This window comes from Mollisia scopiformis (assembly GCF_001500285.1).
Source record: "Mollisia scopiformis unplaced genomic scaffold LY89scaffold_11, whole genome shotgun sequence".
NCBI classification, from domain to species: Eukaryota; Fungi; Ascomycota; class Leotiomycetes; order Helotiales; family Mollisiaceae; genus Mollisia; species Mollisia scopiformis.
In genome coordinates, this window is record NW_017263591.1 from 668,170 (window position 1) to 696,162 (window position 27,993).

General features: G+C 47.6%; 13 protein-coding genes across 13 annotated transcripts; 6 read left to right on the forward strand and 7 right to left on the reverse strand.

The window, feature by feature from the left end:
• Positions 1-6: 6 nt before the first annotated feature.
• LY89DRAFT_781692 (cysteine synthase) lies at positions 7-1,313 on the forward strand. Its single transcript, XM_018222506.1, has 2 exons — positions 7-228; positions 276-1,313. The coding sequence occupies exons 1-2, from the start codon at positions 93-95 to the stop codon at positions 1,271-1,273; spliced, it is 1,134 nt and encodes a 377-aa protein (XP_018071849.1). The 5' UTR covers positions 7-92; the 3' UTR covers positions 1,274-1,313.
• LY89DRAFT_645016 (uncharacterized protein) lies at positions 935-2,624 on the reverse strand. The gene is made up of 2 exons (XM_018211855.1): positions 2,440-2,624; positions 935-2,396 (listed from the first exon to the last, which is right to left on the reverse strand). The coding sequence occupies exons 1-2, from the start codon at positions 2,555-2,557 to the stop codon at positions 1,324-1,326; spliced, it is 1,191 nt and encodes a 396-aa protein (XP_018071850.1). The 5' UTR covers positions 2,558-2,624; the 3' UTR covers positions 935-1,323.
• A 111-nt stretch (positions 2,625-2,735) lies between these two features.
• On the forward strand, positions 2,736-3,485 carry LY89DRAFT_645018 (mitochondrial ribosomal protein-like protein; the record flags this gene model as incomplete). The annotated part of the gene is made up of 2 exons (XM_018211856.1): positions 2,736-2,925; positions 2,977-3,485. Exons 1-2 carry the CDS (start codon positions 2,769-2,771, stop codon positions 3,483-3,485), a joined length of 666 nt encoding a protein of 221 aa, XP_018071851.1. The 5' UTR covers positions 2,736-2,768.
• Positions 3,486-5,178: 1,693 nt separating this feature from the next.
• On the forward strand, positions 5,179-5,778 carry LY89DRAFT_733344 (uncharacterized protein; the record flags this gene model as incomplete). The annotated part of the gene is made up of 1 exon (XM_018219788.1): positions 5,179-5,778. One exon carries the CDS (start codon positions 5,179-5,181, stop codon positions 5,776-5,778), a length of 600 nt encoding a protein of 199 aa, XP_018071852.1.
• Positions 5,779-7,996: 2,218 nt separating this feature from the next.
• On the reverse strand, positions 7,997-8,812 carry LY89DRAFT_54620 (uncharacterized protein). The gene has a single exon (XM_018208246.1). It carries the CDS (start codon positions 8,681-8,683, stop codon positions 8,174-8,176), a length of 510 nt encoding a protein of 169 aa, XP_018071853.1. The 5' UTR covers positions 8,684-8,812; the 3' UTR covers positions 7,997-8,173.
• Positions 8,813-11,823: 3,011 nt separating this feature from the next.
• Positions 11,824-12,782, reverse strand: LY89DRAFT_54614 (uncharacterized protein). The gene has a single exon (XM_018208245.1). It carries the CDS (start codon positions 12,521-12,523, stop codon positions 11,885-11,887), a length of 639 nt encoding a protein of 212 aa, XP_018071854.1. The 5' UTR covers positions 12,524-12,782; the 3' UTR covers positions 11,824-11,884.
• LY89DRAFT_645020 (deoxyribose-phosphate aldolase) lies at positions 12,464-13,683 on the reverse strand (the record flags this gene model as incomplete). Its single annotated transcript, XM_018211857.1, has 2 exons — positions 12,464-13,182; positions 13,260-13,683. 2 exons carry the CDS (start codon positions 13,681-13,683, stop codon positions 12,845-12,847), a joined length of 762 nt encoding a protein of 253 aa, XP_018071855.1. The 3' UTR covers positions 12,464-12,844.
• A 763-nt stretch (positions 13,684-14,446) lies between these two features.
• Positions 14,447-16,157, forward strand: LY89DRAFT_781698 (uncharacterized protein). Its single transcript, XM_018222507.1, has 5 exons — positions 14,447-14,600; positions 14,650-14,814; positions 14,869-14,922; positions 14,976-15,276; positions 15,329-16,157. The coding sequence occupies exons 1-5, from the start codon at positions 14,514-14,516 to the stop codon at positions 15,961-15,963; spliced, it is 1,242 nt and encodes a 413-aa protein (XP_018071856.1). The 5' UTR covers positions 14,447-14,513; the 3' UTR covers positions 15,964-16,157.
• Positions 16,158-16,846: 689 nt separating this feature from the next.
• On the reverse strand, positions 16,847-19,337 carry LY89DRAFT_615639 (kinase-like protein). The gene is made up of 2 exons (XM_018210733.1): positions 18,402-19,337; positions 16,847-18,352 (listed from the first exon to the last, which is right to left on the reverse strand). Exons 1-2 carry the CDS (start codon positions 18,889-18,891, stop codon positions 17,100-17,102), a joined length of 1,743 nt encoding a protein of 580 aa, XP_018071857.1. The 5' UTR covers positions 18,892-19,337; the 3' UTR covers positions 16,847-17,099.
• A 140-nt stretch (positions 19,338-19,477) lies between these two features.
• Positions 19,478-21,128, reverse strand: LY89DRAFT_684533 (SEP-domain-containing protein). Its single transcript, XM_018214901.1, has 3 exons — positions 20,931-21,128; positions 20,434-20,870; positions 19,478-20,385 (listed from the first exon to the last, which is right to left on the reverse strand). The coding sequence occupies exons 1-3, from the start codon at positions 21,000-21,002 to the stop codon at positions 19,650-19,652; spliced, it is 1,245 nt and encodes a 414-aa protein (XP_018071858.1). The 5' UTR covers positions 21,003-21,128; the 3' UTR covers positions 19,478-19,649.
• LY89DRAFT_615643 (mitochondrial import protein-like protein 1) lies at positions 20,957-22,085 on the forward strand. Its single transcript, XM_018210734.1, has 2 exons — positions 20,957-21,609; positions 21,750-22,085. Exons 1-2 carry the CDS (start codon positions 21,334-21,336, stop codon positions 21,864-21,866), a joined length of 393 nt encoding a protein of 130 aa, XP_018071859.1. The 5' UTR covers positions 20,957-21,333; the 3' UTR covers positions 21,867-22,085.
• Positions 22,086-22,452: 367 nt separating this feature from the next.
• On the forward strand, positions 22,453-23,531 carry LY89DRAFT_549218 (uncharacterized protein; the record flags this gene model as incomplete). Its single annotated transcript, XM_018208283.1, has 2 exons — positions 22,453-23,265; positions 23,322-23,531. Coding segments are annotated over 2 exons (1,023 nt in total), but the record flags the coding sequence as incomplete, so codon positions are not given.
• Positions 23,532-24,342: 811 nt separating this feature from the next.
• LY89DRAFT_684536 (glutamine-dependent NAD(+) synthetase-like protein) lies at positions 24,343-27,435 on the reverse strand. The gene is made up of 9 exons (XM_018214902.1): positions 27,350-27,435; positions 25,913-27,249; positions 25,762-25,813; positions 25,471-25,644; positions 25,269-25,327; positions 25,187-25,203; positions 24,967-25,072; positions 24,728-24,867; positions 24,343-24,672 (listed from the first exon to the last, which is right to left on the reverse strand). The coding sequence occupies exons 1-9, from the start codon at positions 27,383-27,385 to the stop codon at positions 24,407-24,409; spliced, it is 2,187 nt and encodes a 728-aa protein (XP_018071861.1). The 5' UTR covers positions 27,386-27,435; the 3' UTR covers positions 24,343-24,406.
• Between the last annotated feature and the right edge of the window lie 558 nt (positions 27,436-27,993).

Below are 27,993 nucleotides of genomic sequence, written 5' to 3' on the forward strand. Positions count from 1 at the left end.
TCTCGGATCGGATAAGAGCTCGTATAGCTTATTGCGACATCGCAAACAAAAATCGGCTTAGGAATATCAGTAATTTTCAATTGACAACCAAAATGTTCAGACTTGGGGTTCGTACGTTTGCGACAACAGCTAGGAGAGCTGCGGAGACGATTGCGCAAATGGAAGCTCCAAATCAGTACGGGATTGGAGTCTCGAAAGCCCAGGGCATTGTGAAGGGCTTGACTGGAGGTATGCTACCCCTCTCTTCATAGAGAATTCGTATTAAGAGTTTGCAGCAATTGGAAATACACCATTAATTCGTCTGAACCATATCTCCGATGCGACTGGATGTGAAGTGCTAGGAAAGGCAGAGTTCATGAACCCAGGTGGTTCAATCAAGGACCGAGCTGCATTATACGTTGTCAAGGATGCCGAAGAGAAAGGTCTTTTGAAGCCAGGCGGAACCGTTGTTGAAGGAACAGCTGGAAATACCGGAATTGGCCTTGCACACGTCTGCAGATCCAAAGGCTATAAGCTGGTTATCTATATGCCAAACACGCAATCGCAAGGCAAGATTGATCTTTTGAGACTCCTCGGTGCAGAGGTCTACCCGGTACCTGCAGTGGCGTTTGACAATCCGGAGAATTACAACCATCAAGCGAAACGACATGCAGATAGGTTAGACAATGCGGTATGGACGAACCAGTTCGACAATATTGCGAATCGGAGAGCACACATTGAGACGACTGGGCCGGAGATTTGGCATCAAACGAAAGGGAAGGTGGATGCTTTTACATGTGCTACAGGTACTGGCGGGACCTTGGCTGGTACAACAAGATATCTGAAGACGGTCTCCGACGGAAAAGTCAAATGCTACCTTGCAGATCCACCTGGAAGTGTCCTTCATTCCTACATTGAGTCAGGCGGAAAGCATGTAGAGCGTAGTGGATCGAGTATTACAGAAGGAATTGGCCAAGGTCGTGTCACAGACAATTTGCAACCTGATATCGACTTACTAGACGGATCGATAAATATAAGCGATGAAAAGAGTATTGAGATGGTCTATCGATGTTTAGATGAGGAAGGACTGTACCTTGGTGCGAGCTCGTGCTTGAATGTAGCTGCAGCAAAAGAGGTTGCCGAAAAGCTGGGAAGAGGCCACACAGTGGTGACCGTCCTGTGTGATGGAGCATATAGATACGCGGACAGATTATTCTCCAAGAAGTGGTTGACAGAGAAGAGCTTGATCGGAGCGATACCGAAGCATCTAGAGAAGTATATAGTACTTCCTTGATACGTTGTATGTTATTACATGCTGTACAAAATCTACAGAGCTCTCATCCTCTATGACGATCCTGTGCCAATCAATTTATCGTACATAACAAGACCATAAAGAGGCTCGTTCGACGTCCTCTTCTGCCTTCTGTTGAGATTCTCTTTCGGTGGCTTCAGCTTCTCGAATGCGTCCCATTGCTCTAATCGAGCCTTGCATTCAGATACTTGTTCACTCAGCACATAAGCCTTTGATCTCAACTCCTCCGCGTTTTTCGTTCCTGGCTGAAGACTCTGCGCAAGATTCATGCCGTGTAGAATTGGGACATAGGTCCACATCCAAGGGTGAAGCTCCTGTCCATTCTCCGTCTCGGGTAATGGTGTGAATGCCGTAGGTGTGTTAAGGAGCTTCTCGCTGTAGCTTGCAACCTTTCCCTCTTCATCCTTTCCTTGAAGATGCTTGGACGCTCGAACTGCAGCAAGTTGCAACAGGGTGCCAATTACTTCGGGGGAGAGCCGGGGGTCCTCTTCTCCAGCGAGTGAAGTACTACCAGCATGCTCAAGATTCTCCATCAAGGCAGCAGCCTGCTCCGCGTACAGAAGGGCTTTCTCGGTATCGGCCGCGTTGAAATCATTATCGTAAGCTTTCCTTCCAAAACAGGTGAAGACCCTCGTAGCCAAGTTCCGAGTGCTCATTGTCAAGCCAGTGTCCGAACCTCGCCTTAAGCATTCCAGTACAACATTTTGACGGCCAGCTTTTCCAAGCCTTCTTAGAACCTGCTCTAAAAGATAAGTCCATTTTTCACCACTCAGAGTTGAGTGAGACTTCATCGCCGTAGCTGCGCCTTGAAGTAAACTAGGAACATTTTCCCAATCTTTTTTCTCCCGCATCATGCTCAAGGCTTGTCCCACACTCTGTGTCAGGCTTGGTTGGGCTCGCATCTTCAGTGGCTTTAGCTTGAAATCTTCACCTTCAATTGTTGCAATGGTAGATTCGGTCTCGAGTTGTTTTCGGTACTTGTATTTTCGGACGAGCTGCAGCTGTGAATCGGAGAGATGCGATGGTAGGAACAGCTCTTCGCGGAGGTATGTGAGGAAATCTTTAAGCTCGGGGGAGGAGACTTCTGTGAAGGATGGAACGGCGCCTACATAATTAGCAAAATTTCATTGATGGTAGGACCTACTTACCATTCTTATGAAGAACCGTAGATGTCGTGAACAGTCTTGGATGAGCGGATGATTTTATGGCGGTCCTGAGCGCGCATTGACTACATCGAAGCAGCGCTCCTGCACGTCTGGTATTCATCTTTGCCGGTGAGAAGACTGCTTGCCCAGTGACCGATCAAATTGGCGTTGTAGTAACACGTTTGAAGTTCTGTCGCGTGCCGTGAACTGATAGCAAAGCGGACTCGAAAATTATTTAATCCCTGTCGATCACGGCCAATCAGAAAGAGGCGAGGATTTTCAAATCGATCACCAACATCGTATCTTGACCACAAACACATCTGCTCTCCATAATGGCGATGCCAACGCCCACACTACGGCCATTGAGCTGTTGGAAGTCCTTATTACGACATGCTAGACACCAGAAGGTCGCGACAAGGTCGTTGACCACGTATCACAAGTCTGTGACGTTCTCAAAATACGAAATACCTACTCCTGGAGCTTCCATAGGTAGGATCACACCCCAAGAGAGCTTCAATCGGGCCACAAGCTGATTCACAGAAGTCACAAGGAAGATCAAAACCTATCCTCCGCCACAATCACCTGCTCAGAAGTTCAAAGAACCATTGAAGGATTTCACAAAGCACCAAATCTCTATTCTTGATCCTACAGGCGCCCGAACACACCTCTTCTCGAAAACGAATCCAGAAGCTGCGAAGGTTGGAGACATTCTCCTTGTACGGCTAAAGACGGGCGATCCATTTGCGGGCGTATGCATCAATATCAGACGGCGAGGTGTAGACACGGGCATATTACTGCGAAATGAATTGACACGAGTCGGCGTGGAGATGTGGTACAAGATCTACAGTCCAAACGTAGAGGGTATCGAGGTTGTCCAACGGAGAGAGAAGAGGGCTAGAAGAGCGAGATTGACGTACTTGCGGAAACCTAAGCACGATATGGGCAGTGTACAGAATATTGTGTTGGCTTACCAGAGATCGAGAGGGGCGATGAGGGGCTCAGTTCAAGAGAAGAAGGGCGGGAAGAAAGGAAAGGGCAAGAAGAAGTAGATATATTATATCGGATGTATATCTGGCGTAGAGCGGTCATGGATACAAACTTGTACAACAATCTATACAGTACAATCATGCGTCCAAGTTCGGTTTCACAAGGGGTGATTCAGTGAAGATCACACTACCAGCTTCCGAGATTTATGGCAAGTGCTATATTCCTGCTTTTCCTGTCTTTAATGTTCTCAATCTCGAAGTCGTTGATATTCCTCACGATCAGTTAAGAGTTCACTCTCCCAAAATCTAGCAGCAGCATCAAACTATTTCTGTCTAGTCTGCAGCCTCTAATATGATATCGAGACCTTTTCTATACTTCATCTCAGTTGTAGTTAGCTCAGTCATTTTTCGCTACTTAATTCGCTGCTTCGCCATGTATACTCTAAGTTCATGTTCCAACTCTTTAGGATTCACTGGAATCACAAGGCCTCCCAGCTTTGGGGGAAAGCTCTAGATGAAAATGAGCGAGTGGTGTTGCGGTCTGGATATATTTGCGGTACTTTCTTTGTTGGGTAGCATAGCGAACCGAATGTAATCGCTCTCTAGCACGAGTACGTACTCTAATTGTGCCCTGCAACATCTTGCTTGCTTATTGTCATATCTTGACGAATCAGAAATCTGCATTTTATACAGTGGAGTCCCAAAAGATTAAGTGTGAGAAAGTGGTATGAGATGCATATTGCAAAAACAACAAAAAACTCCCTACAACCCGGCGTGTTGAGTTGTAGTTGGAAAAAACCCCAGACAGTTTATTCTCAGCAGTCGATCCATGGCCAGGTCCAGTTCCAGCCCCGAGTCCCACCTATGAACTTATTAATTATGCTGTTGATTTAAAAATGTTAGAGGACTCGAACTTCCCAATCTGGGTGGGACTGCCAAAATTTTGCTTATTCGAATTTATATGGTCTATTGCCCGCTAAAGCTCTGCGAGCGCAAGATGCTCGAGTCCTTAGCTCTATTCATAGTTGCATTGAGTAGCAGCGCCTATTATCATGACTCTTCAAGACCACAATTCACCAACGAAAGCGCGTTTCTGAAAACTTCCTCGAGGTTCAATATCAACCTCCAAGCACATTTGTGGCAACATGGTAGATCCAAGTTAGGACCACTGCACAGTCATGATAAGACCACTTGATCTCTTACGATTAGCATGCCAATTTCCAAGGGAAACTGTCACACTCTTCAAGTAAATGAAGACATTGTGAAGAACCTCGGACAGCTCAACTTCGGCGAAGACAAAGATTCCTCATTGTTAGCGTATGAATTGACGTTATATCACAAGGCTAATTGACTGAGTTTGCTTAGAGGGTAGACACATTTGGTGTTGAATTCACTCTGTTGTTCGCTTAATTTTTCCTATTGTTCTGGGTGCGTAGCACAATAGGATGAATGCCCTCACCACGGCCTGCCATCCCTTACCAACTATTGTCACAATATCACACAGTAGCTTTGAAGACCTTCTGTTCTGCACAATTGTTGCGTGGCAGAGCGCGCTCGCTTGAGAAGTTTGTGAATTACTATTTAATCTCTCACTCCCTCCCCTTCTCAACCTTCTTTTTTCTCATCGCGAAAGACTTCTTCTGAGAAACGTCTACTGTCTGTCAACAGCCATCAAACTTCTGCAACGTCCTTCACTTTCTCCACGTCAACTTCCACACTCAAACAACTTGTCATCCGCCGACGTCACAAAGACATTATGGTTTCCACAAGAAAGCGCAGCTACGACGACGCCTCCTCCGCTCTTCCTCTGCCGGCACCAAAGCGTACAAAGAAGGTTTCCTCCGTCCCCGCTGCCTCCATGGCTCCCAAGAAGTCCGTCTCTCGTCCAGTTTCGTCCAAGAAGTCCACACCGAAGAAGAAGACTGGCGCTCCAGCCAAGAAGAATGTCGTCGCCAATGTCGAACACGAAGCCATCGTCAATGTCCAGCCGGAAGTCCCAGCGAAGGCCACCAAGCCCGCTTCTCCTCCCGCCTCTCCTGCGGCCCCTCCTCCCAAGAAGAAGGTTCACTTCTTGCCAACGGAGAAAGGCTCCCCACCACCGAAGGAGAATGTCGGTCCATCGAAGAAGAAAGAGAAGAAGGCCAAAGTCCCTGCCCTCTCAAAGGTGCCAAAGGCACGAAAGAGTCCTCCCGTCCCCCGGCCCTCTGGCGCACCAAAGCCACCACCAGCACCGCCAGGATACCCGTTCTCCATTGGCCCACCTTCGCCCGGTCTTCTTGCTCGTGGTGGTGACGATACTGTCACCCCACTTGCCCACGTTCCGAATGCCCGACCATTTGTCTCGAGATTGGAGTGAGGGGAGGAGGGATGATGTTTGAGCTGGGGTCTGGAGTTTGGGGGTCCTTTGTTGTGTGTCCTGTTCTTTTTGCGGATGGGGTGGGATTAGGGGGAGAATGTTAAGTTGTTTTTAGCTTTGTTTGTGAGTGCTGGTTGCACTCATAGAAATCAATCGTCTTTGCTCCGTGCCATTTAGTGTTCATGTGTGCTTGTGCTATTGACATCTCGCTGATTTAAATATCAGGCGAAGACATTATCTTGCTTGAAGTCCTCATCGTTTGGTGCTGGCTATGCTTCTATGAATGCACCGCCTCTTTCCATCCATCTTCGTATTCAATTGAATATTAACTTTTGGTTGATCGATTACCTCTTCAGTTATGTAATTGAAATCATGTACCTGTCTCACCACAAAATCCTGCAAGTCCTATGTCTCATGGTTGGATTGTAATTTTTCATTGCTCTATATGTTATACTGGAGATTTGAGATCTGTGCTTCTATCCAGGATTTAGAATGCGCAACTACTATTGGACAACCCACACATGTTAAACATCTATCTCTAAAAGAGAATTAGATTTGCATTGTGAGAATGGAAGTAAAACGCACAACTGGACTACTTGTTAGTTGCGAGTAGGGAATATTCCATTTCGTGCTGAAGATTCTACTAACCCAACGTGGGTGCTTTCGTGCAATTCATTTACATATCTTCACCATCCTCAACGTGGAAATGCGCTCCACAAATCCTTTCTTTAACACGTTCGAGATTGCATATATTTGCTCTCCCATAAAATGAACTAAACCTACCTACCTATCATGCTTCTTATGGCTGATGAAGAACGACCTCCAGTCGCTAAATTAGGGCGCTTCAGGCGTCAGAAAGGGGCATCTTCGCTAAAGAATTGCACTCTAGCTCCCTGTGGGCATCTACATAACTATGTAACACAACATTCACCAAATGATCCAAATGATCCAAATGATCCAAACACAGCCAGTCGGCTTGGTATCTGCTTTTTCACACAATCGCAAGTCATGATTCAAACCTCATTCCGTCTCAATCAGATCTCACATTCTGTTGAGAGGCTCGAAATGAAGGAAACGACGCCCAGCTGAAGCCGTGCAGATCAGCTCAGCGACAAGAAGTTCACGATGCACCCTCACGATTCAAACCGGCATATCAAATCATCAACATGCAGCACACCCACCTCGCCGCAAACCAACATTTGCACCGCTCCCCGCATGTTCACGAGCATCCTCACTTCTCGCAGCTTTCCATCTGATCCAGGGTTCAGCCACAAATGAGCAAATCCGCACGCCAATTTCGCTTTTGGTGCATAATCAGCCCGTATCGGTGGGCGGCGGTGGGGTTCGGACGGGCCACTATTACTGCAAGTGATTAGCCTCGTTGGCTTGCCCACCGCAATGTCTTACTTTGATTTCGATCCGAATTGTGCTTTTCTGGGCCCAGTCAATCTTTTTTCCTGGGTATTTCTTCCTCTTCGTTCATGCTCACTGTTCATTATTGATCTTGGATCTTACGAAGTGTTTGCGTCGTTGAAGAAGTGAAGCATCGAATTTTGAATGCTTGCCAGCGGCGCGAAATAAGCGAAATATGGCAACGCCGGCAGCAGCAATCGCTCAAGCCGTTAGTTGAAATCTTCCCTGTTGGTTGGATCAAATTTACTGACATTGGGGAAGGTTGAGCAAGTTGCAGTGGAGGCAGCTGAAGATGTTGCGAAAGGAATATTGAAAGATAGCAATAAAGATCTAAAAACCCTAGGGAACAGCGTCGCAAAAGAAGCAGTACATGCTTCGGAAAAGGACAATAGTTCTGCTTTTGTCAGTAAGGTCGAGGGCGCTGCCCAGATCGTGGCCAATGAGGTTGTGAAAGGCGCACAAAATGTAGTCACGGCTGTTGAACAGCATCCCGAGTTACTCGCTGAGTAAGTATCCTCCTGGTCATCTCTAGTCACGCATCTAACACGTGCAGGGGAGGCTTGGCAATCGCTGTTGGAGCCATATCTTTGGTACAGCCAGAGTTCCTTGCTGGTGAAGTTGCTATCATTGGAAAGATGGCGGGTGATAGTGCCACAAAGACACTTACACAGATTGCCCAAGACGAGGGTACTAAGATCGTTCAGGCGATCTCAAAAGATGCTTCTGAGGATGCAAAGAAGGTCGAAGAGGCCGACAAAAAAGTGGAGGATGATTCAAAGAAAATCGAAGGCGCTGTGGACAAAGATGTGAAAGTTGACGACACGGCCCCCGCCGTTATTGATCCCGCGCACGACGGTCTTTCAGCAGCAGGAGCAACAGCTCTTGGAGCTGCTATTGCTGACAAGGTGTCTCCCAATCAAACTGGAGATAAAGTCGTCACATTAGAGCTCGACCAACCAGATACAGCTGACGCCACTGTCCATCATCCCATCACTTTGAAGATCACCGTTGGAGCTGATGGGCAAGTGAAGGGAGTTGCACAGACGGTCGTCGATGAAGTAAAGGCGGAAGACTTGCCCCAGGCTGACGGAGAGAACAAAGATGTCCCAGCTCGGCCCAAAGTTGATGAGAGTAAGAGTGTTGATACCCTAGTGACGAAACAGGACAATAAAGAGGAAACATCAGTCCCGACGAAAGACATGACACCAGAGGCAAAAGCTGAGGAAAGCAAGACGGAGGAAGCAACGCTTGAAATTCCAAATTCAAACGGCGAAGAGAAACCTGTCTCGTTGAATGTCACTATAGCAGCAGACGGACACATTGAAGCAGTCACGGAAACGGTAGCTCCGGCTTCGGAGCCGATGGTTAGCGAAGCCACAAAGCCGCTGGAATCCAAAGCGGAAGAGCCAAAGATTGAGGAAGCCAAGAATACCAACTTTGAACAGAGCAAGGTCGAAAACACGCACCCGCCAGTCCACCTTGAAACTGCCATCGCACAACCTGCCAAGGAGACACCGAAGGATATCAAGTCCGCTGTCAAAGAAACAGAAACCAAGCCAGTAGTAAGTTCAAAGTCACCCCTAATTACCTCACGGGAGGGGTATCGAGCCCGTGATGAACACGCTATTTCTTCCAGACCCAAGATCCGAGAAAGCCTTCAACTCTAACATTGAGTAGGAAGAGAACCCAGTCCCATCAGAACCTGCTTCCGAGACTGTCGTCCCTGTACACGAAGGTAGCGCGGGCCACATGGCTATCATCCATGCAGAAGGAAGTTCTGCAGCCTCACAATCCACGCCCGTACTTCCCGAAACACACAATACTGAAGTTCCAGGCCTTGCGCCCACTTCACCAAAAGTACACGAGTCCGAGCCTCTACACGAACAACTTGCACCCAAAGCCGAAACTCCTGTTTTAGCAGCTGCTTCAAGTTTGATTGATGTCGGAGCTGTAGCGGAAATGGAGAGTGCAAAGTCAATTCACGTGGAAGAATCAAATCATGAGAACCAAGTCCCAGCTGCTCGGGAAGCTGAAGTGCCAAGTATCGAGGAGCAGAGTACTGCCAGCACGGAAGAACTGAAAGTTTCGGAATCAGAGCCGGTAAAGGAGTCTGCGCCTCTTCTGGAAACCCCAGTCCAGATTGAAAATAATTCTCAGGCTTCTACCGAGGCCGAGGCGGTTATTCCAGAAGAACATAGCACTCCAGCCTCTGCGGAAAAGCCAATATCAGAAGCCAGGCCGGTAGATGCCATTGTTGAAGAGAACCCAATCCATGGAGATAAGGATACCTCACTAGCTGTCCAGCCTGATATCTCAGCTGTCGGAGAACAGAGCTCCCATACTGAAGAAGGAAGTGTTCCTGAGCCTTTGAAGGAGCACGTCGAGTCGGAAACTACTCCAATTTCCATTGCGCACGTGGAGCAGGATTCTATTCCAGCAGAGACGACATCACACATTGAGCCTGTAGAACAAGAGGATACCTCAGCTCTTGTAGAGCTGAAGGAGCCCGCCGAGCCCGAAGCAGGTGCTATCCAGGAGGAAAGCCAGAGCAAGCCTGAGGTTTCATTGGACAAGATTGAGGAGACTCATGATACCCCGGCACCCCTTCACGAACAAGAGTCTATCCCGAAAGAAATTGAGCCAGTAGTTCCTACCAGCGAGGAGGAGAGTCATCCCAAGGCAGAACACCCAGGAGAGAAGGTTGATGCATTACCAGTAATTGAGCAGGAAGATCAATTTAAAGAACTTGAGACGCCTTTAGCCAAAGAGCAGCACACCATCAAAGACAGTGAGCCAGAGGTCCAATTGCCAGAAGAGCAAATCAAAGATTCGCTAGCTGCCGAAAATGAGGAAGCCCTTGCTCCGGTTGTAAGCAATTCTCCCAATCCCGCCTTCTTGGAACGAGTATCTAAGATGTGATACTAACTTTTGCAGGATGAGCCAAGTATTCTTGCAGAGGAGAAGCTTGAAGACGTACCTGTGATCGAGAAAGAAGAGGGAAAACTCTCTAGTGAGGAACCACTTGCCCCAGTCACAGAATCGGAAAGTCCACGAGACAAGCTAGAGGGCTCTCCAGATATCGAAAAGGCGCCAGACGCAGCCACCGGTGAGGAAAAGCATACCAGCATCCCTGAGGTCACTCAAGTCGAGGAGGTGATTCCCAAGATCCAGGATGATGCCCCTGCTACAAGTGGAGACGTTGATTCGGAGTCAATCGAGAAAGCCGTACAACCTGTAGAATCTACATCAAACGATCAAAAGTCAATGACCCAGGATACCAAGGACATTATCAAAGAGTCAGCCTCTATCGCCATTATCGCTGCAGCAGAGATATCAAGCCACGAATCGAAAGATGAAGACCCAGTACATGAGTCGGCGTCTCACGTAGAGGGAGAATTACCTGTCTCTCATGCGGAACAAGCAACTATTGAAGTGTCCAAGACCGAGTCATCACCTGTGGAGCGCGAGGTCATTCACCAGGAAGTGGAAATCTCAATCCCGAATTCTGAGGAAGCCAGCAGCCACAGCGAGGACAGCAAGGCTCAAGAGCCCACCCATTCCACAGACGTCTCAGAGGTCGAAACAGCAGTGCACGAGGACCCAGAAGTTCCAGAAAGTACTGTCGAGCTATCTGCGCTTGCCCCCGAGTCGGTTTCTGAAGAGAAGCCCTTGGAAGCCGAACTTGAGAGCACAGCCCCTGTTCAGCCCACCCACGTGGAAGGCGAGGCGAGTGCGATGTCTGAGCCTGAGCCTACACCGGAGGTTGCCATCACTCCTCCAACGCCAATTGAGGCAAGCCTTGTAGCCAAGCAAGAAGTCGAACCTTCCCCAGTCATCAAGGAGAGCGAACCGGAAGGAGAGAGCGTTGAGACCGAGTCCGCTCCTATTGAGCAAGCCCTCACCCCTATTGTCTCTGCATCAGAGGAGGAAACAAAGCAAACCACTTCTGAGCCAGCCATTGAGACCGTGAAGGCTGAATCGGCCCTCGGTCCCGTGGTATTAGAGGCCGAGGAGCACCCAGAGCAGATTTTGCCCGAGTCGGTCAGTGAGAGCTCCAAGATAGAACCTAGCCCATCTGCACCAGTGGTCGAGGAACAAATTCTCCCCAAGTCCGAGGAGCAACCGCAAGAGCTTTCTCAGGAACCAGTTGTCGAAAATGCGCAGGTCAAATCGAGCTCTGTCGAAGCCCCAGCCCATGTCGTCCCAGAGGCCATTGTCCCTGTGGTCCAGGAAGAACCGACGGAGGTTTTGCCAGAGCCAGCAATTGCAAGCACAGTGGAAAAGCCGAAAGAACAGACCTCAAAGGACATTCCCTTGCCATTCACTGTTGAACATGTCTCCCAGCCTGTTACTCCATCTAAACAAAAGACTGAGGAACTAAAGGCTGATGACCCGCATCCATCTACTTCCACCCCACTCCAGGCAACCGAAATAGTAGCTCCAGCAGTTATCAGTGCCACAGTATTAGCTGCTGCTGGTGTTGAAAAGGCAGTCTCATCTTTACCAGAGCCAACTCCCGCACCAGTGATTCCGACATTGCCTTCTCAGGAAAGTTTGGATCATATACATACAAGTACGCTTTCTCCCACATTCTTCCAATTTCACCATAAGCACTCTTTAACATAGACACAGAAATTGACAACATAAACGAGACGCTTCAGCAACTCACAAGAACGCTGTCTCAAACATCTGCTCACCCCGCCCAGCCAGCTGTCGAGTCTGTCGAGTCAAAGCTAGAGCCCGCTGTTGTCACCAAACCTCTTGAGCCAGTCTCTGCACCTGCTGTGGAGCCTGTCAAGGCCCTAGAACCCGTTGCCGTGAAGGGGCCGGAGCTAATTAGCACGAAATCAGCAGACCCGATTATTCCCCATTCTGCAGAACCCATTGTTCCCAAGGCTCCGGAAACCAAGCCTACTAACGAGACCCAGCGCCCAATGACAGTAACCATCAAGTCCGTCGAGAACGTCAAACCATCAGCTCCTGCTCCAAAGGTTGTTGACAAGCCAGTTGCTGAGGCACCAAGCCCAATAGACACTGCGATCAAGCCTGTCGAGACAGTTGCGCCTACCACGCCTACATCTACTAAGACGCCGACTCCTGCCAAGCGATCTAGTGTCTGGAGATACCTTTGGCCTTTTGGTGGCTCTTCGTCGAAGAGCGCTGAGTCTAGTAAGAGTGACAAGACGGCCGATTCACCAAAATCACCTGTGTCGCCAGACGCGTCTTCTATCCCACAAATGGCTGCGTAAGTGGGGTGTATGGGATGAGGAGAGGAAAATGAGATAACTGCATGAGCGTTCCTGATTTGGCTTTGCTTTTTCATGTCTATCATTGCTGAGGGAGTTTAGCATTATTTGGATTACTTGTTGAGTCTGTGGTTGATGAAGATACCAGAGATTGCCTTGCAGTGTCAAATGTCTGTCTGTTCGAGAAGAGTGTTTAATAGTATAGCGTTTATTGTTTGTGTTAATTGTCTATATTCTTTGTATGTAGTTGTGTTTCGATATGAGATGAATGACAGGGGCATGAAGGAAAGTCGATTGAAGGAAGATACCAAGGTCGTCGTTGTCTCTCCCTACTCATTGGAGATTAATCTAGTGAAGGAATACCAAATTGTCCCCACTTCAATCAGTACTTTACAAGTCTAAAATCATCACCATTTGACCTCGACCTGTACTCTCTCGTTCCCGATACCCCGCCGCATAGCTTCTTCTAGTATAGCTTCAGTGGCGGTAGCACCGACTCTTGAGACTCCAAGTGCCCTCACTCTCAGAAGATCATCGAGCGTCCTGACACCACCTGCAGCTTTTATTTGTACATTCGGACTAGCATGCTTTCTCATCAATTCTAGATGAGGAATAGTAGCTCCCTTGTAATTGTATTCCCCGCTCGCTTGCTTTACGAAACCATACCCAGTCGACGTCTTCACAAACGCAACTCCCAGTTCACTACAAATCTCACACAATTTAACAATTTCCTTCTCTCCCAGATCTACTTACCATCAGCTCCATTCCTCAAAGCCACTTCCCCTATCCACAAAACACCAGGAAAAATAAGACAAAACTCACAATCATTCTCAAAAATAACCTTCAAAACCGCCCCCCTCCCCGTAACCGCCTCATTCACCAACCGTATCTCATGCACCACATACTCCCACTTCCCACTCAACACCCTCCCCACATTAACCACCATATCGACCTCGTTCCCTCCCTCCTCCACCGCGCGGATTGCCTCAAACACCTTCACCTCGCTCGTGGAATTCCCGTGCGGGAAGCCGATCACGGGACACACGAGCACGGATGTGCCTTCGAGACGCTTGCGCGCGAAGGGGATGTGGTACGGTTTTACGCAGGCGGTGGCTACGTTGTATTTTTTTGCCGTTTCGAGGCCCTGGGCTACTTCGGTGTCGGTTAGGGTCGGGTGCAGGAGGGAGTGGTCGATCATTTTGGAGAGGTCGGGGAGGGAGACGTGGAGGGTTGTTGGGCGGGACATCTTTGGGGTTTTGGGAGGATGGTGTTGGAAGAGGGATAGATACAGGTTTTGGGTATTTGGGTTGCTTTTATATCAGGTTGTTGAGCTACAGTAGGTACTCGTACTTTATGGCTGCCCCACTTACCCCGCTATCAAGCTGTGCGAAAAAGGAAACTCCGCACAGCATAGTTGCAGAAAGGAGGGAGTTGGTCGGAGTAGCCTAAAACGATAATGATTCCTTTGCGTTTATCGAATTGATTTAGGATTTCATGTCTAACTTTATTTAAGAATCGCAAAGAAGATTTCCCAACCTTACACGGAGGGACTCAAAGATCGGGAGTCCCCTTCATATCGAGGCTCTAGAGTTCCAGATTGAAGATTCCCCAGATGCTTGGAACTTAAAGACTAGGGATTCCAAGCAAAACTCCCAAAATCTGTCTTCACGATCTTTCACAATTCACAAAGTCTGCTCATATTCTATCAGTTTGCTGCGCATGGAATCTGATGGATTTGCGATCACCATGCTTAGTTGATATGCCAATTCCCAGACAATGCAGCTACCCTGAGGCCGATAGCATCGTCCTAACTTTGAAACAAAGTAAGATGCTTGAAATGGCAGCCTGCAGTTGATCCTGGGTCGCTTTCATTCATTCGCTGTTGATTCTGGCATGCTTGCACGCCCAAGGCCCTTTCTTGTTGGTTTCATTGCTGCTGCAGGGCGGTTAATTTATTGGTGTTTGTTTTTTCCAGCCGCATGTTGTGTAACCATATAACTGGAACATTCTTTCGACCTAAAGATTGAACAATTTTTATTTCTGTCAGCCTCTGGTCTTGGACAGATTGGTGAAGTCATGGAATGCGCTGTTGAGGGCGAAGACTATCGAAGTCGACTGAAAGAATTCCAGGATGTTGAGGCTCGCCGTCTTCAGTTCATCGAGGTATGGATCCCCTGATCCCGCTGCAGCCTGTTAACTGATCAATGTTCAGGAAATGCTTTCCAAGCTAGATACAGTTACAGCAGATCTAGAAAGAGTTACCCAAGACCGGGCCAGGGAGGTTTCAATCCTCAAGGCTGACTTGGAGACTGAGCGTGAGGCTCGACGTGGTTTGCAAGAGAAGAATGGTAATCTTCTTCTGAGCGTTTCGAAGATGGTGAGGGCTTAGTTGCAGTGCAACCGATGCAATTTGATTTAACAGTGTTTGTAGGAGCAGGCACGGTTCGTGCTTGTTTTAGTTGACGCTGATGCCGACATATACTTGGTAATATGACGACCTTTCCATACGCACTGTCTTGGATTAACATCTGAGATTAGTTTCGGGACGGCCTCCTTGCTCAAGGCGGACAGGGTGGCCAGTTTGCCGCTGAGGAGTTGATAGCCAAAGTCAGAGAGTATCTCGCAACTTTCGAATCTTTCAAGGATGCCGCCAAAATTCCGATCATGGTAAAGGCGTACGCCAATTTTTCTGGATTGGCGCAAGCATGCATGCGAGACAAGAAGGTGGTATCTATGGAAGCCATGATGGAGTTCTGGTGTGGTTTCACCAGGCGGTTTCCTCTAGTTGACTTCATCAACGTTGGCCCCGGTAAGGAGGAAGCTGACAGCAAATTGAGAGGTAACATACCCACCTCCCAAACTTTGTTTACTTTCACTAATCATGTAACTAGAGGTCCTTGCTCATCACATTGTCAGTCCTCTGTGCGAGCATGTTCTGCTCGCTTGTTGTCATGACGCGGGATACGTGCCTGTTCTCAGACAGTATGCTGCTCAGAAGGACTTCTCCTCAAGGATCACTTTGATTGCTTCAGGTCCATTTCGAGGCGATATGGTTTCTCTCGGATTGCGAACGACCAAGTCTTTCGAGCCCCTTTTTGGTCACGTCAAGTCTTCTCAATCTGTGAGATCGTATGCGGAGGTGGGTGCGGTGGCACCCAGGCCTCCGTCCACGAGTAAAGCCGTTTTATCTGTGCAAGATCTGAAATTGTCAGGTAAACCTGTCGCGAATTGTGACAGGTTGAGGCCGATTCTCTTCAATGAAGCAGGGAAGCGCATCGACAAGCCTTTGAGTGTTCATGGAGACTGTGTGAAAGAGATCAGGAAGCGCAATTTGTGCAGTTGGCACTATCTGCGCGCAGATTGTATCGTGGACGGGTGCAAGAAAGTACATGACTTCAGGAGGCCGTTGACTCCGAAGAATTATGATGCGCTGTGGTGCATTTCGCGTGAGAACGTGTGCCGCAGGCTTTCGAAGCATGGGAAATGCGAGGATGACCAGTGTATTTTTGGTCATGGCTTCGTTTGAGTATGAGATGAATCAATTTGTGAAATTGTGAAGGGCTATGAGGACGGAAATTGTGCATTTTGCTTGGAATATTGAAACTCTGGGTTTACGAGCAGCTGAAATTAGTGCAACTTGAAACAGAATGTTCATCTGCTGGCCTTACATGGGAAGCAGTGATGTTTAGAGGATCAAATGGAGAGAGTTTGAAATCTGAGGATCTCCTCAAGCTTCCCCTTCAATGGCATCATGTCAAAACCGGCAATTCAGCAAACGCTTTAAACTTCAAACATTTCCCTCTGGGCACTTCCTGACACTTGATGATGCTCACGCTGTTGTGTCTAGCACAAATATTAGACATGATGGAGGTTCATAAATGATGGTACAGTAACACCTAGCAGAATAATCTAGCTCATCATACATTTCTAAAGATGCCCTAAGCGAGCCCCTAAACTTAGCGAGCTTCGTGTCTACTCAGGTTTTGCGCGTTTTGCGCGTTCTGTGTGATTTGCGCATTTTGCGCTTCCAGCCTCAATTGGGGATGGTCGATTTACAGGAAAAATTAGTAGAAAGGGACGCCAAATATCTTTCAAGATGGTCGCTCCGTGCTGGTTTTCACACTGCTCTAGTAGTGACAGGAGCTCAAAAGTATGGTGTTAACCACATTGTCCCTCTCGCTCTCGATGTCTTCGATTGAATGAGCCGAGCGGAAGAGGCTTTTCGGAGTGGGATGTTCTGAAGTTCAGGTGCTGGCAATAGGCTATCTAATGGGTCTGAACATCAAGGTGAGACGGGATTTGAGTGCGGTATGAGGAGTACGTTGATACACCTTTAACAGGGAAGGACGATCCAGATCAGAGCTGGAAGTTGATCAAGGGTACAGTCACGAAGTTTATAAAACTCTCATAAAGTGTTTCGATAGAGTTTTAATGAACAGCAAACACTGCCACCCCGAGAAGAAATTCGCTTTTTATTATTGTACGGGGGCTACCAAATAGAACGTTAATGGCTGCGGCCCGTGGTATATTGAAACTTTCTTGTTTAATCCAAATTAAGATGACCCAAACACAAAATAAATACCCTGAAATACTGATATTGCCCTACTAATCCGGCGTTGTCGCTGATTTTGAGATGCACACTTGCTAACATTCTTCGCTCTCTCAAGTTGCCGGCGCCACAAGCTTCACCACAGCGACTCCATACTTGTCATGAAACCAATGATGTGCTGACAATTCCGCTGGTCCAGGACGATCTTCGGGAAGGAATTGTAAAGTCTCTCTCAAAAGACTTTCGAGATCGTTGCCTTCAAGAACAGAGATGGTGACTCCAGCAGGCTCAAGGAAGTCGATCGTAGGTTTCGGCGATAGTACTTGCTCCGGCGTTTTTGGTTTCTGATGTCCCTCGTCGGTAATACTTCCTAATGGAATACCTAGTGGGTGAGACGAGCCTGTGGAAAGTCCTTCTGATGAAACAGTCTTATCTGTGCCCTTTGAGCCCGAGGAACCTGAACCATATTGATTTTTGTTGGATGAGCCCGAATTCGCTTTCTCGCCGGATGAGCCAGAATTGGGTTTCTCTCCCGATGAGCCTGAGTTCGGTTTTTCGCCAGAGGAGCCAGACTGTGGTTTGTCTTCCGACGATTCTGTGTTAGGCTTGTTGACAAGTTCCATCACTTCTGCTGCTTCACTAGTGGTAAGCTCTTCCACCAGGGCGACGAGATGACTCGTGCTGACCTGATGCATCTGGGAGGTGGAAGACTTCCTCTTATCCACGTTAGGAGGAGTGTCGCCCTTAATTTCTATATTTCTGAGCTTAGAGGATGACGTGGTGGCGTCGCCGTCTCTCAAACCGATCTCCATGATACATTCATGAAGTTTCCCTTGCGGAAATTTGCAAAGCTGACCATCTTGAGCAATTGAGTCTTCGTACCACTTCCGACCTTCGTCCCAAGTATCCCACCACAAGTCCGGTAACGGTCCCATTATCTGCACAATTGATGCAAGAATTTGGTTTCGCGTGGGTTGCCCTCTGTATCCAAATAAGCAAGAACCTGTTCGTATCTCATAAATAGTGCAGCCGAGTGCCCAGATATCCGATTTCATACTTCGTTTCGTATCAAAGTTGAATTCAGGGGCACAATAACTCTTTGGCGTTCCATAATCAGATGATGAGTATACCTCCAAAAATGAGATGCCAAAGTCGATGATCATGATCTGATCCGAGAGCCATTGCGGATCAACTTGCTTCATGCTTATTGCTTCGACAGTGTATTTGGGCGCGGATGTATCCTCATTTGCACCCTGGACGCGATGGAGACCCTGTGTTTGCGGAAAGCCAAGTCGTTCATGGATCTGATCGATAGACCACTCGTCAATGTTTGCGATCTGAAGAAGGATGTTCGCAGTCGTGAAGTCTGATCATATTATCAGCGCGCTCATGTTTCCAGCAGGCATGGTACCCACCACCATGGACAGTTCCAGTAAAGTGAATGAAAGCTAAGCCTTTTGCTGCTTGTAGAGCAACACTTCTTGCTACCTCTGCTCTCAATCTCCTCGTACCGCTTTTGAACCCCGGACATTCATTGAATTGCTTGATACTCGTACCGGCAACCTCACTAACAACACATAAGTGTTTACCGTTCGGGCCATTAATCCAGAAGTGATCAAGCAAGCTCATCACATAAGTCTTCCCTTCGTGGTTCTCACTGTTCCGAAGTCGTCTCAAAGTCTCGATTTCAGGACAGTCACGTGATAGACGTGCTGCCAAGATCTTCAGTGCAACGTATCGCTGACGGATACTATCGCGAGCAAGCCAAACAGTCGCGAATCCTCCATGTCCAAGCTTATGTATTACGGTGTATCGGCCTTTCTTGAAGACATCGTTCAGATGCACGGGATGGAACCCTCCGGTCCTGTAGTTGAGGGTCTCAACGTGAACTCGCCGGGAGGCCATGGTGGAGTGGATGTTGAGTTGATGGAATTACTCGGTAGGTTTGCCATCGTGGTACAGTACAGGAATGCGTTGTCGAATGAAGAAAGTGACGAGCCTGATGGGAAATTTTTCTTGTAGTGTGATGTTCGATGTGGTGTGACTAAGCAAAGGCTCTGGTGATCTTGAAGGCCGCCGCTCTTGGAAAACTTGAAATGAGATTTGCAAGGATGCAGCTTCTGAATTTTGATGTAGCTGCTTCGGACGTATTCTTTTCGTCCATTTCAAATCCTCGAAAGCGTTTTGCTCGTGTGAGAGCAAAGAAGGCATACGAGGTGCTTTCCTATGAAAATGCTTCACATTAGTTAGTTGCTAATGTTGTCCAGCAACTCTTGGAATACCTGAAAATGATGATGGAGATAAAAGAAAGTGGCAGAGTGGATAGATACTCTATAGGTATCATGCGAGAACGACCACTTGGTCACAGACATTTCAATACGACAACTAGATTCGCCAAGGCAATAGCTGAAAGGAAAAAAACCACAAAGACACGGCCCTTCGACAGGCTCAACCAACTTCAAGTCACCAGCACATGGCGAATAGTTAGAGACGATAGCGAGATTGAAAATCACGCTTTTATGCCTGTCTACTAGCCATCTAAAAAGCTCTTCCATATGAGCATCCTCTGTGCAGATCTGACCATGCATCCGAAACGCCATCACCCCATATCAAGATCTATCCGGCCTGTACGCAAATATGATCTCCGCTAAAATCGCATATCATCAAGTCCATTTCTGAACGGCAGTTCCACCTCGCTTGAACTCTGAGACATCGCCCAAAGCGAGAGATTTGTCGGTATGGTCCTTATTTGGGAATGTAGTCGCCAAGACCCAGGGTCTGGCACTGCTACCAGGATAAGCTCTCTCAATGAAGCCATAAACATCTCCAATGGTATGAGTAGCGTTGAATCTAGCTGGCAATCTGGTTCCGTTTGCAAGCTGGAGACGGAGGGAGAGTGTCGGTTGTGAAGAGTCGACTTCTTGTTCAGGTACTGAAGGTGATGAAGTAGCAGCAGGTGCGGTGACCGGAGCGGGAGTCGAAGTTGCCGTAGATCCACCAGGAGTAGGACTTCCCAGTCTTTGACCCGATCCACTAAATGGCTTGTAGACCTTGGGAGGAGCTTTATATGGTTCATCATGCTTGATCAGCTGGACATCAACTGGTTGATCAGGTCGGACGCCCATGAGATGGAGTGGAGCACGTCCTTGACGAATCATTTGAAGATCGGCTGCATTTTGAGGGTCATCGAATCTACGAAGCGGCCCATCTTCAATGCTGAAGCCATCTGCCCAAAGATGTAGGACACGAGTCTCAGCTGGGCCTGGATCCGCGGCTTGAGGATGGGGATCGGGAATGGTTTGGGATGGGGTATCGTCGCCGCCAAGAGTTTGGCCACTTCCACGGAAGCGAGAAGGAGGAGCTGATGATGAAGATTCGCCGGTTGGTCTTTGGACATTTCTACATGTGATTAGCAACTGTTATCCTTCAGAGATTGGCCCTACATACGCTCTGGCTTGCTCGAGAATATCACGGACAACTCTTCGAGGGTCGCGGCTCGATGGGTCCTGAACCGCCAGACCTGACTTCTCGCCACCAGCAAACAAATCTCTTGGTTCTTCGCCCGGCTCGTAGTCTTCGTCGTCGGAATCATCATCATGCGCATGACCATGACCGCCAGCAGGACCAGATGAGCTTTGACCCAATGTTCCAAGTGTAGCAATGCCCCCTCTCTTCTTAGGTGGTGCACGAGAGCTCGACGCAACGGAGGGAATCGACTGAGGAGCAGGTCTGCCATCTAAGGTCCGCGGACCAGTATATGCCTCCGGTTCTTGGGGATCGTTCTCGCCACCCTGAGCGTCTGCTGTACCTTCCTCCAAAGTGGTGAAATACTCTGCAGCCGCACCGCTCAAGTCCCATCGGTTTGCGGCCAGATATTGCTGAGCCTATAAAGCCGTAAGTATCATCTTCATAGAGCAAAGCCATCTTGAAGCGCAAGAACTTACATCTGCTGGCGATGCGCCGGTGATATTGACAAACTGGCTGATGAGCTCATCGTGGTTTACTTCGTCCGCCATTGTTGTTTAATTAGTGGTGGAATTCAGACTTATTTAAGTATGAGAAGTTTCGCAGGGAAATATCGCACAAGAAAGGTGGTGAAAAGGAAGACGTGCTTCTACGGAGTGTTTGTGAACAGTTCAAGCCTAGAGAGCTTGAGGCAGCTTTTTGGAGCGTCACCCCGCCGCCTTGACTAGCGTCAAAGCTCTAGCCTCGCAACGGAACCTGCCGCGAATATTCAAAGCCTCAACTTTGACTTATTTTATATTGCTTACAACCAGTGGAGCAACGATCGCCTTATCCCCCCCTCGCTGCAGGTCCACCTTTCGCCCCAAAGATCAGATTTTCGAGATGTCTTCAGATGCTGAAATGGTCCCTTTGTCGGAGTCCTCGATGACGATTCCTTCCGACTCCGAGCAGTATTCTGGCAACGATGATATCTCTCCTTCACCACCATCCTCCTCAGACTCTCCGCGAATGATCCTTTATTCTCCTCCTACAATATGGGGCTTAGTTCGAGGTGCTGCTATCAATCTGCTACTGCCATTCATCAATGGACTTATGTTGGGGTTTGGGGAGCTTTTTGCTCATGAAGCTGCGTTCCGACTCGGCTGGGGAGGCACAAAGGTATGGAGTACCTCTTAAGCGTTGGCAGATTTCAGGCCAAGATTCCCGCTACAAACTGCTACGTTGGGTTATGGGGTTCAAGATACAGAAATGCCCAAATAACAAGTTGGCTTCAAATTCAAGCTAACATTTCTAACTAGGTATTCCCTAATACAAGAAGCTCACACTCTGTGGGACCTGGAATCGAGTTACGAGACAATCCAATGGAGAGAAGAAGACGAGACGGACAGTTGGATGATTTGACGAGCATGGAATAAACATTTAAGCATGAAGGAAGATACAAACATGTAAATATCAAGGCGTTGGGGGAGTTGTACAAATATTGTCTGCATTTCAGCTGAGATGAGCCAGCAGGGGCACTTGAAATCACAATTCACATGTCAAATTCAACATCGTATCTATCTGCAAGAGACTAAGCTCGTGTGAACAAGCTGGGTGAAGACGTGTAGGAGGTACTTTCAAATAAATCGTTAATCAGATTCTCTTCTAAGACGATATTCTGAATCTGAGCTTCTCGAACACTTCGGATGAGATTTACACATTTCCCCTTTGTGATAGTGCTGCCCTAGAATTGCAACTGATATACGGTCCACCAGGTCGTGTGAGGTGAGCTTTGGCTTGCGCTAGTACATTTTATGCAAGGATTCGCGAATGTGCATCACAAGTCTCCAAATATTTTTGAGCGGGCGGATATCTTCAGCAGCGCAACATGATACCCAGCAGAGGCCTTCGATGGTCTGGCCAGGCCATTGGCATTGGTCGGCGGCGTCTTGATGCCTTCTCTGCTCGACAGGTAGATTCTCCGAGCAATTGTGGTAGACTCTGCTGACTTTTTTTTGGCAGTTCTCTTCCTCTGTACATCATGGACCCAATAGAGCCAGTTCTCCCTTTTCACGAAATACTACTTCTCCTTTTCAGCCGCTTACACAGTCAAAATTGACTGGGATTTTACAAAATGGTGCTGGAATACGTTTCGCATCGACATCTCCAGTCTCGACCTCACCAGCCCCGGCATCCTCAATACCCTCCCCTACCGAAGCCGTCAGCTCTTCAGCACAATCTGCACCCGTCACAGAATATACCTCCTCACTCGACAGTGCAACCGATTTCGGTTCCGAGTCCCTATACAATATCCCAGAAAGCATTGGTTACTTGAAAGCGCTTGGTTTGGATTATGGCAACGGACCAACAGCTATGATGGAATGGACCCTTGAACACATTCACGTCTACGCAGGTACCCCATGGTGGGTATCGATAACTCTCACTGCGATTCTCGTTCGAGCTGTACTTTTCAAGCCATACATTGCTGCTGCAGAGAATGGTGCCAGAATGGCAACTATCGCACCTCTTACCGGGCCTGTCACGGCCAAAATGCAAGCTGCTTCTGCCATGGGCGACGTGGACCAGGCAATGCAATTACGAGGCGAGCTGCAAAGGCTACATAAACGAGCTGGCGTCAAAGTTTGGAAGAGTCTCGTTCCAATGCTGCAGGTGTTTGCTGGTTACGGAACTTTCGTCATTTTGAGAGCTATGTCGAGGGTACCAGTACCTGGATTAGAGACTGGCGGGTTCCTGTGGGTTCAGAATCTTACCGTTCCCGATCCTTTCTGGATTTTACCTGTGGCCACTGCGGGAGTTTTGCATTGGGTCTTGAGGGTTAGTATTCCTATCGGTTGTTGTGTTACGTCCAAGTACTGATTAGTTCTGCACAGAAAGGAGGCGAGACAGGCGTATCAAATTTGTCGCCCCAAATCTTCAATGCCATGATGTGGGGTCTCCCACTTGTCAGTTTACTCTTCACTTTCTGGCTACCTGCAGCTTTACAATTATCTTTTTTCGTATCGGGTTTATTGTCCTTCTGCCAGGCCACTCTTCTCCGCCAGCCCTGGTTCCGTAATTACTTCAACATGACCCCTCTCCCCGAACCAAAAACCCCCGGGCCTACACCGACTCCATACAAAGGCAACCTTAAGATTGCCGCAAACCCAGTCCTGTCACAAGCAGAGCTTAACTCTCGATTCCAAGGAGCGCAAGGTGGTGCTCCGTCTCGAACTATCGAAGAGATCAAGAAGATGAGCCCACCGAAGACTGTGATTGGGAAATTAGTCAGCAACGTAACTGGGACAGTCGACGAGATTGTTGGTGCGGGCAAAGGAGTTTATAAGCAGTCAATGGAAAAGATGGACAAGAGACAAGAAAGGATAAGTCTCAAGGAGCAGCAAAGATACGAGGAGAAAAGACAAGAGGAGTTGAAGAAGCAAAGATATGAGATCGAGGCTCGGAAGAGACGTGACAGGGTGGCGCTGAAGCGTCGATAGAACTTGTAGAAAATTGGTTGCATTGCATTGGGCACGGTTGTATATGTATTGAAATAAGTGTACCAATTCACCGCTCACATTGAGTTGGGATATTTGTAAAGATATAGCATTCTGTGGCATCACCTCTTTGTAAGGTTATAGCTTATTTATGAGCTTATAGTCAATGCGATACACAGAAACGACAAGCTTTGCTATGATTGAGACAAGGTCAGGAAAGATCAAGTGCGCAGACACCAAATGATGAGTGAAGCAGCTCCTCAAATGACCATTTCCTGAACAACGAGTTGTACATCGGGGAATAACCTGTCATGTGTGCACAAAGCAGACCTTGGAACAGGAACTCATTATCTTGTTGCGAAAGAGTCCTCGAACAATGGTGCCTCATTGTCACAACGACGTACATGCAAATTTTAGAATCTGACTTTATTTCATCGAGCTAAATCTACCCCGCTCTAGACCTGTTGCTCTATCCACGCCTCTCAAACACTCTTCTTATTCTCATCCTCAGCATGCTGCGGAATCTGCGTAGCCCGCTCTCCCATAGCCGCCAATCGACCCTCGACTTTCTTCCACGCCCAATCCCAGCCCGGATACAAGAACGGCCGCAAATCAAACCTGTTATCATCTGGAGAATAGTTCTCCGCATGGTAACTAGGAGTGATGGTCGTCATCTTATGTCTGTTGATGCCGTAGAACCAGAAGAAGGTTCGTACTTTTTCGTAGACTTGTTGGGGACTCAATTTATCTGCGTTTTAAATGTCAGTGATGATGAGGAGGACATGATTGAAAGGTTAGCTTACCGCCCCATTGGTGTGTCAATCGAGACCACATGGAATACGGGCCAAGCTTGTACGTCTTGCGGAGAGTGCCGTAAACCGAAAGTTCGGCGTATGACATCGACATGTCGGCTTCGTCGCTTTGGGTGTAGTCGGCTGTGATACTGTGAGTGATTTGTTAGCATGTCTTTCTGCAGTATGCAACGGAGGATGAGGAGTCCGAAAGACTCTATGGGAGCTAGAGGAAAGGGAGGGGGCAGTACGGTTCGAGCTCAGCTGTTGGTGGCGCATCGATGAATGACTGCAGGATTGGAAGCTGGAAATTTGTGCTCGACCACAAGATAAACCGCTTGAGATCGGTCTTGGAAACTACCGTAAAGTATTAGTATTGATTCTGTACAATTTCGAGAATAAGAAAATCAAGCTATTCTGTCTTTTAATTGCTCCTGACCGAACACGCTGGCCTTATGAGGAGTTACTTACTGCCTCCAATTGGATTACTATGCCTAATTAGTGTAAAGTCCTTCGCCGAAGTATGGAGATGGCGAGGGTAAAGTACACTTACATGTCAGCTGAGCTGCAGTCATACTTGGTCAAATATCCTCTGAGCGATTCATCCACGTTCTGTGATCATGAATGGCTCGTCAGTTTACTGATCTTATAAAAAAAAGGTGGAGTATCTCTAGTATTCCGAACACGATGTATGTTCAAGAAGATATATCAAGCAGATAGAAAAGGGGAATGATAGTCTGAGAAGATGAACCTACCGCTGATCCCAACACAAGCAAGCCACCTGGGTTGCTGTTGTCTGGATTCTTGGCATTACGACCTCTCACGGTTGGGAGAAGCTGAGCAAATAGATAACTAAGCACCATTCGAAGACGAGCCTGGATGTTCTGCAAGGCTAGATTGGTAGCTGGAGTCCCTCCATACATTTTGTACTATGAGTATCTGTAAGCTTGGATCTAATGCATCCTGGAAGGAATCGGGGAAGAGTAGATGACGCTGGGCGAGTGGAAATTTGAGACGATGTACTCATAACAAAGAAAAGAGCTCACCTTAGGAACGAAGTTAGTAACAGTGGTAAAAAGAGCGACGACTGCATTATAGCTGTACGAGACACGAGGTTAGCTCACTTGGTACATTGAAAGAGAAGAATATTTCCAGACCGTTGGAGACAAAATACGGAAGGGCGTTCCAGAACCTTACCAAGTGTCAATGTTCAAGTCTAGATGATAGGACCCCAGATCCGAAGCCAACTCCTTGGCTCTACTTCGAGTGTCTGCCGAGGAATTGGTTTCCATGCCAAGATAGGCAGTGTGGAAGATTTTTGTGGCAATCTCTTGCGGGTTCTTGGGTCGCCATGAGCTTGTCGCAGGTTCTCCAGCAATCCGTAACAAGTCCTTGAGGACCTGTGGATCTTTCTTTTCCACGGCATCCTTGAAGACAAGTCTGCACATCGAATGGACTAGAATAGCAGTCGCGCACGAGTCAATACCGCCACTCAAGGGTAAGAAGAACCCCGCTTGGTTGCTTCTCCTCAAATAGTCCCAAAGCCAACATGCAGGTCCGTAGGCGATCTCTTCTTCTGGGAGTAAGAACTTGGCAGAGATCTCAGGAGATGGCTTCAGATCAAAGTCGAAGTCATCTGAATCATTTGAGAGACGAAGTTCCACCTCGACTCGTTCGTAGGCTTTCTGATGACTTGCTTGCATGGCTCGGCTTTTGATGGAACGATAGCTACGCACATCCTCTAGGTCAACAGTTGCTGTAACGACCTCGACATCCGATAAGCTGAATTGTGATCCTTGAGCCACAATCCGACCATTAACGATGATCATGGCAGAGCCATCATAGTAGAGACGATCACCATCGCAACCTTGTTGGTTGCTGTATAAATAAATCCCACCACTTCTTAGAGTTTCTTGTCGAATCAGATCCACTCGGGTATTCAATTTTCGGAGTTCGTGATGAGACCCAGATGAATTGGAGATGATCTCACATCCGTCTAGTCCAGCGCCTGAGCCTGGGCTTCGAGGAGTAAAGAGCTCCTCACAAGTCTCCGTACCTAGGCAGGTATCTCTTGTTTGGATCAATGCATCTCCAATCCTGCATTTCCTCTGACCCGCAGTCAATTTTTCGATGGCCGGCGGCAAGTAGAAATCTTCAACGATGGTCTCACCTTTCCACGGTGTGAAGTATCGCATTTCTCTATAGTTACCATCATTTGCAAGGTGCAGCTTTGGTCGGATGAGAAGTATCTCCTTGTTGTATGAAATGATACGGCAATTGTACAGGACGTTCTTATGCCAAACAGGCATTCCGATATCGATGAGTATGTCCTCGCATACCGGATTGGCGAGGATCATAGCTAAAGCCTCCCAGGCTTGCGTGGTAGTATCGGCCTCGAGAAAATGATCCAGACATCCATATCCAGTGATTTCTAGCTCGGGACCGATACGGAGAGACGCACCAGCAGCTTTTGCCTGCCTGATACTCTCAAGGATACGACGGGCATTTCCTTCGAAGTCTAAAGCAAATTGATTCGGAGGGAGCGTTAGCACTTTTCATCTTTGTTGTTTTAGGAAAAGGATAAGACAATGTCTCGGGAAAGGAAGTGGAAAATGGGGCTTCCCCAATACCTACGAGCGAACAAGTTGCAAGGGTCACAAGTTGACTCATCTTGTGTTCTTGTATTTAGGATGTTAGAAAAGGTGAACTAGAAAGTGAAAGTATTTTTTAAATGATCCTTTATAAAAAGGCAAATAAAGATTTATTAGGTAGAGATTTAGTCTAGGCTCGATATAGTTTAGTCTCATACAGCGGATTGCATAACTCGTGACACCACGGCAAAACTAGTCGAACTTTTTTTTTTAAATCATAAAAATCTAAGAATAATTTAGCGCCCCGGTTGGCTAAGTTTAGCGTAATTATTTAAAAATAATTATTTAAAGAAGTGCAGAGGCTGTAGTGAGAGTGAGAGCTTATAAGGCTGCCACGCTCAAAAATGGAGGGCTGGAGAGGAAGTGTTGCTGCCTGAGGCCACAACAAAAGTGATAAAATGCTCTGGCAGCCTTATAAGCTCTCACTCTCACCACACCCTCTGCACTTTTTTAAAAAGTAGGTATATTAATGTAAATAAGGTTTATTTGCAAAGTTACTAATTTAGATTTTTAATTTAGAGTGCTATAGTTGCGCAATAAGGGAGTAGTTATTCTTAGATTTTCATGATTTAAAAAAAAAAAAGTTCGACTAGTTTTGCCGTGGTGTCACGAGTTATGCAATCCGCT

What these genes read in the sequence shown, in the direction of transcription:
- LY89DRAFT_684533 (XM_018214901.1), bottom strand. Translation starts at nt 21,002, where the DNA reads ATGGCGGACGAAGTAAACCACGATGAGCTCATCAGCCAGTTTGTCAAT. An exon ending in CCGGCGCATCGCCAGCAGAT is followed by an intron (nt 20,871 to 20,930) that starts GTAAGTTCTTGC and finishes ACGGCTTTATAG; the next exon opens with GCTCAGCAATATCTGGCCGC. An exon ending in ATTCTCGAGCAAGCCAGAGC is followed by an intron (nt 20,386 to 20,433) that starts GTATGTAGGGCC and finishes AATCACATGTAG; the next exon opens with AAATGTCCAAAGACCAACCG.
- LY89DRAFT_684536 (XM_018214902.1), bottom strand. Translation starts at nt 27,385, where the DNA reads ATGAGTCAACTTGTGACCCTTGCAACTTGTTCGCTC. An exon ending in TTACTAACTTCGTTCCTAAG is followed by an intron (nt 25,645 to 25,761) that starts GTGAGCTCTTTT and finishes AGATACTCATAG; the next exon opens with TACAAAATGTATGGAGGGAC. An exon ending in CCAACAGCTGAGCTCGAACC is followed by an intron (nt 24,868 to 24,966) that starts GTACTGCCCCCT and finishes AATCACTCACAG; the next exon opens with TATCACAGCCGACTACACCC.
- LY89DRAFT_781698 (XM_018222507.1), top strand. Translation starts at nt 14,514, where the DNA reads ATGGAATGCGCTGTTGAGGGCGAAGACTATCGAAGTCGACTGAAAGAA. An exon ending in CTGATGCCGACATATACTTG is followed by an intron (nt 14,923 to 14,975) that starts GTAATATGACGA and finishes ATCTGAGATTAG; the next exon opens with TTTCGGGACGGCCTCCTTGC. An exon ending in AGCTGACAGCAAATTGAGAG is followed by an intron (nt 15,277 to 15,328) that starts GTAACATACCCA and finishes TCATGTAACTAG; the next exon opens with AGGTCCTTGCTCATCACATT.
- LY89DRAFT_54620 (XM_018208246.1), bottom strand. Translation starts at nt 8,683, where the DNA reads ATGGCAGTTTCAAGGTGGACTGGCGGGTGCGTGTTTTCGACCTTGCTC.
- LY89DRAFT_615639 (XM_018210733.1), bottom strand. Translation starts at nt 18,891, where the DNA reads ATGGCCTCCCGGCGAGTTCACGTTGAGACCCTCAACTACAGGACCGGA. An exon ending in TACTGGAACTGTCCATGGTG is followed by an intron (nt 18,353 to 18,401) that starts GTGGGTACCATG and finishes TAATATGATCAG; the next exon opens with ACTTCACGACTGCGAACATC.
- LY89DRAFT_781692 (XM_018222506.1), top strand. Translation starts at nt 93, where the DNA reads ATGTTCAGACTTGGGGTTCGTACGTTTGCGACAACAGCTAGGAGAGCT. An exon ending in TGTGAAGGGCTTGACTGGAG is followed by an intron (nt 229 to 275) that starts GTATGCTACCCC and finishes AAGAGTTTGCAG; the next exon opens with CAATTGGAAATACACCATTA.
- LY89DRAFT_615643 (XM_018210734.1), top strand. Translation starts at nt 21,334, where the DNA reads ATGTCTTCAGATGCTGAAATGGTCCCTTTGTCGGAGTCCTCGATGACG. An exon ending in TCGGCTGGGGAGGCACAAAG is followed by an intron (nt 21,610 to 21,749) that starts GTATGGAGTACC and finishes ATTTCTAACTAG; the next exon opens with GTATTCCCTAATACAAGAAG.
- LY89DRAFT_645016 (XM_018211855.1), bottom strand. Translation starts at nt 2,557, where the DNA reads ATGAATACCAGACGTGCAGGAGCGCTGCTTCGATGTAGTCAATGCGCG. An exon ending in TACGGTTCTTCATAAGAATG is followed by an intron (nt 2,397 to 2,439) that starts GTAAGTAGGTCC and finishes CTAATTATGTAG; the next exon opens with GCGCCGTTCCATCCTTCACA.
- LY89DRAFT_54614 (XM_018208245.1), bottom strand. Translation starts at nt 12,523, where the DNA reads ATGATAGACATGAAAAAGCAAAGCCAAATCAGGAACGCTCATGCAGTT.